The 4,585-nt window shown below is 38.6% G+C and overlaps 1 protein-coding gene across 1 annotated transcript in view; it reads left to right on the forward strand.

The window, feature by feature from the left end:
• Positions 1-4,247, forward strand: part of LOC110287744 (dynein heavy chain 7, axonemal-like) — a gene marked incomplete at its 3' end in the record, with an annotated part of 8,403 nt that extends 4,156 nt beyond the window's left edge. The window contains exons 3-4 of the mRNA XM_021154287.1: positions 623-721; positions 3,999-4,247. Of these exons, the coding sequence (XP_021009946.1) occupies positions 623-721; positions 3,999-4,247 (348 nt within the window). The remainder of the gene's footprint in view (positions 1-622; positions 722-3,998) is intronic.
• Positions 4,248-4,585: the final 338 nt, after the last annotated feature.

Consider the following 4,585-nt stretch of genomic DNA (forward strand, 5'->3'; position numbering starts at 1 on the left):
ATATTGAGTAAGTTAAGTTAGGGAGAAATAGTTCTAAGGTTAGATTTGGGAGGCACTAATTCTGTGAATGTTGATATAGGCAAAAGCAACAAGTTCCAAGTTCCTTCAGATTTTTAGTAAATACTGGACATGCAACAGGCATTTAGAGTTTAAGATTTCTTACTTACTCTTTCCTTGACTGAATTAACCCTCTCCACCTTCTCTCAGGAGCTTGTTGATTGCTTGGCATGTGAACAAGCAGTCAGCAGGTAGCCAGCAGGCACAGTGGTGCTCTGTGCATCCACTCCAATTCACAATATTCCTCACTGAGAGTTTTACAGAACTAATCTACCAGGGGTCTTTAGTAAGCAAGCACTACCCAATAAGCAGGCAGTGACAACTCTCAATGTACTGAATTCCTGGTCACCAATCCAGTATCAAAATATCCGTGGAAATGTGGTCAGTTCTGCCTGTGTTCATGTTATAAGGGATTCTCTGAGGATAGACATCAGTTACTATAGTGAAATACAGTGAAAACATGAGCAATATTTTGTTTAGATTGTTAGGTGCTGTGTATTTGTGTAAGTATAGACCTAAAAAAGGTGTCCATGACAGAAATCCTCATGACTGTATTTTCTTTTAGCTGAAATATCCAAATGAAAATGAGGAAATTTTGCTACTTAGATCTATTATTGATGTAAATCTGCCGAAGTTTTTATCCCATGATTTGCCACTCTTTGAGGTAAGAGCACTTATTCTTTCCATGTGTCAGCACTCTACAGTAATGCAGGAGGCAGCCATGTCTGCAGAGCTCTCTGTAGGAACTTGCACTGTGGAAAGCAGTGGCATGTTCAGAGGGATACAAGCCAGTCCTGCTTTTGTGTGAAATAAGTTTGCTGGGATTGTTGCTTCTGAAACTTTTTTTGGTTTTGGTTTTTCGAGATAGGGTTTCTCTGTATAGCCCTTGCTGTCCTGGAACTCACTCGGTAGACCAGGCTGGCCTCAAACTCAGAAATCCACCTGCCTCTGCCTCCCAGGTGCTGGGATTAAAGGCATGCGCCACTACTGCCTGGCTGCTTCTGAAACTTTTAACAGCTTGATATTTTTATATGGTTTTACTGCGTAATAATAATAATTAACAAAGTTATAAAATATTTTCTATAAATTCCATGAGAATGTAGAGTCTGTGTTGAAAAGTAGTTAGGTTAGCACACCATTTAATCTTTAGCATTTGATAAAATAAGAATTATAGTTCTTTAAAAGAATGCAGTGACTTTTATGAAATTGTTTATTCAGGATAATTTTATATAAGAACCAAATTTGAAAATCTTGTTATATTTTAAGATTAGATTATGAATAACTGGAGGAAGAAGGATTAGGATAATAGTTTCTATAATAAATCTCTCATTCTTCTCTTTGTCTACCATAAAAAGTCATAGCTCTTACTAAATGGTAGTGGTGTGGTTTTGAATCATAGCTGCCCTGGGAGGAAGATAAGAAATGCTTCCACGAGTGTCCTCCTGTAGCAACCATCTTTCATCATTTTGAAAGGAATTCTCCCTGGGTCTAGACTTGGCAGGGCACATATCTTCATGGAACAAATCAACAGGGAAAGATTTCAAGTGTTCTGCCTAAAGTTTTCCTTCCATACCCTTGGTGCTGAAACACAGAACAAATTTTGCAGAAACAAAAGCTGCATTTCCTTCCAGAGGGTGGGAGTGTGTGTCAGTGGGCATGCTCATGGGTAGTAGTGCTTGTGTTTAGTGATGTCTCTCTCAAGTGGAGTGTGCTTTACATTTCCAGTCAGGAAAATTTCCTGTGTAAGTCAATGTTATATACTGCAGGTCACTTCCCACCCCACTGAGATGTCTACACACAGCTCTCACAGCAGCAAGTAGAAAGATGAGTATGTCTAGTCTTTACCTGACAGGAGAGTCAAGGAATATTCACTGGTCTTGGTTGAGAAGCACTGGATGACAAATTTCCACATTGTCTTCTTCTTTCAAGGCTATCCTCAAAGTACTTGAATGCTATGGTGTGAAAGGTACTTTTATTTAGAAATCATTACATTTCACTATGGATGGCATACTGTGGGTGTGTGTATAAGTGTGTCAGTCTGTGTGTGTACACTGGAGATCAAGTGATCAAGTAAGCGCCTTGCTTGCGTTAAGCACAGACCTGCACATATCTGTTATGTCCCCAGCTTGGATCAAATAATGTTGCAGGAATATCTTGCCTGTGATGCCAGCCTGTGCCACATGGCAAACTACAGACCAACCTGATACATGCGAAAAACCTTGACTAACTACATTTCATGTTCCCAATAGCAAAGGGGAGCAAGTGGCATCACAGTCTCCATTTTATGTCAGTGCAAGTGCAACAAAAAGATGACGAAAAGCTTGTATCTGTGGCATGTGCATGAGGGCAGGGATCCTGGCCAGCCAGGCTACAGTGCCCCAAGGGAGCTTACTGATTTAGTTGAGGGAGTGATTAAATTGGTAGCTCAAATTTTAAAAATACAACTCAGGCATATGCTTTCACTACCTCTGAAATTTCACTTTTATCTTCAGAGTGAAAAAAATAGTAAACTCATATAAATTGTAATGAAATTTATAAAATAGGCTTAACAATTTATAAAGATTGTTCCTTAGATCTTGCAATTAACTTTATGTTCATAAGCATTACATGCAGAGTCTCAGCTCTTATAAATGTGCATTATATGATTGTGTTAGTGTCCTTAAGGCTGCCATGATGATGTCCTGCAAACTTGCAGTACAACATAAACACTTACTCTCTTCTTGTTCTGAGTCAAGAAGTATTACGTGAGTGTGCCAGAGACCAAAACATAGGTTGTCAGTTAGGGTTGTACTGCTGTGAAGAGACACCATGACAGACCGAGGCAACTCTTCTAAAGGAAAACATTTAATTGGAGCTGGTTTAGTCCATAATCATCATGGCAGGAAGCATGGTGGCATGTGTGTAGACTTAGTTCTGGAGAAGGAGCTGAGAGCTCTACACTTGGATCTTCAGCAGGAAGAGAGAGTGACACTGGACTTGGCTTGAGCATATCTGAGTCCTCAAAGTACACCCTCAATGGCACACTTCCTCCGACAAGGCCATTCCCCCTAACTGTGCCCTAGTAGCCTGTGGGGAACATTTTCTTTCAAATCACCACAGGCATTTTTAAGGAAAATTTTCCTCAGTTTCTTCCAAGCTCCTGGTAGCTCCCTGCAATCCTAGATGTTTTCTATCCTGTGGTTGTTTTATACTAATCTCATATGAACATATTAATCTCTATCGCCACATGGCCTTCTTCCCTGTATCCACGTATCTACACACCCTCTCCTCTCTCTCTCTTAGACAAATAGCATCATCCTTCTCTAGTGTGACAACCTAACCTTCTCCATAGGGAAACCAAAGTTTTCATAAAAGTCTTGTTCTGATGTTCTGGGTTAATCCAAAACATAACCTACATAATACATGCTTGTACTGAAATTACTTCTGAACTTGTTCTTGTCTATGTAAATGGCCATAATCAAAGTCAACCATTAGGCATAGCTAGTTATTCTAGAACCAGTTCTGTGTAAGTCACTTTTCTTCACTAACTTGCCTTTAGTTTGTGTCTCTGAGCATCTATTGCTGGGCCTGGCTTGAACATTTGAAACATCAAAACCCACCCTTAATGGCACAGTTCTTTCAACAAGGCCATACCTGATCCAGCATGTGAGTCGGTAAATTCCCAGCTCCCTTCTTGTGATGTATGTGTTACCTCACACAAATGCAGCAGGTCATAATAGTTTATCAACCATGTCATATCCAACTTCCAGTTTTTAAATTAGTTTGCCAGACTTCAGGGTATAAGTTTTTCTACCAGAAGACAAAGACTCAAACTGGTAGAATAGCATTATTTCCATTTATATGAAATGCAATTTTATTTGATACATTGGCTAATAGGAAATCGTTTGGTTATGTCTTTTGGCTATAAATATATTCAATATAAAATTTGCACCTTTTATCAGGGAATTACCTCAGATTTGTTTCCTGGGGTGAAATTACCAAAGCCAGATTACAATGAACTGCTGGCCGCCATCAGAGAAAACTGCCACACCATGAATTTGCAAATGACCGACTTCTTCTCTGAGAAGATCCTTCAGATCTATGAGATGATGATTGTGCGCCATGGTTTCATGATTGTTGGAGAGCCTTTTGGAGGGAAGACCAGTGCATATCGTGTTCTAGCGGGAGCGTTAAATGACATTTGTGAAAAGGTCTGTGTGTTATTAATACATTAGCTTGTTGATAATTAGCTTTGTGTCAGAAAGGATACAGGGTGGTTTTGAAATATTCTTTCCATGACAGAGTATAAAATCATTAAAAAACAAAATGAGTTATATATAATATAATTAGAATGGCAAAATGAAACAAGCAATGAATCCAACACACATTGAATATCCTACAAATTAGCCTTTCAGTCTTTAATTTCTTCTCTTTTAGTTAAAGGTAGTACATAGGTTTTTCATTTGTTTGTTTGTTTTTTAAAAATAAATAAATATACAGAAGAAATTGAAGGTTTCTTTTAATATTTTTAGGAGAGTGTTTTTTTGTT

The sequence above is a fragment of the Mus caroli genome, unplaced genomic scaffold (genome assembly GCF_900094665.2).
Source record: "Mus caroli unplaced genomic scaffold, CAROLI_EIJ_v1.1 scaffold_21249_1, whole genome shotgun sequence".
Lineage (NCBI taxonomy): Eukaryota > Metazoa > Chordata > Mammalia > Rodentia > Muridae > Mus > Mus caroli.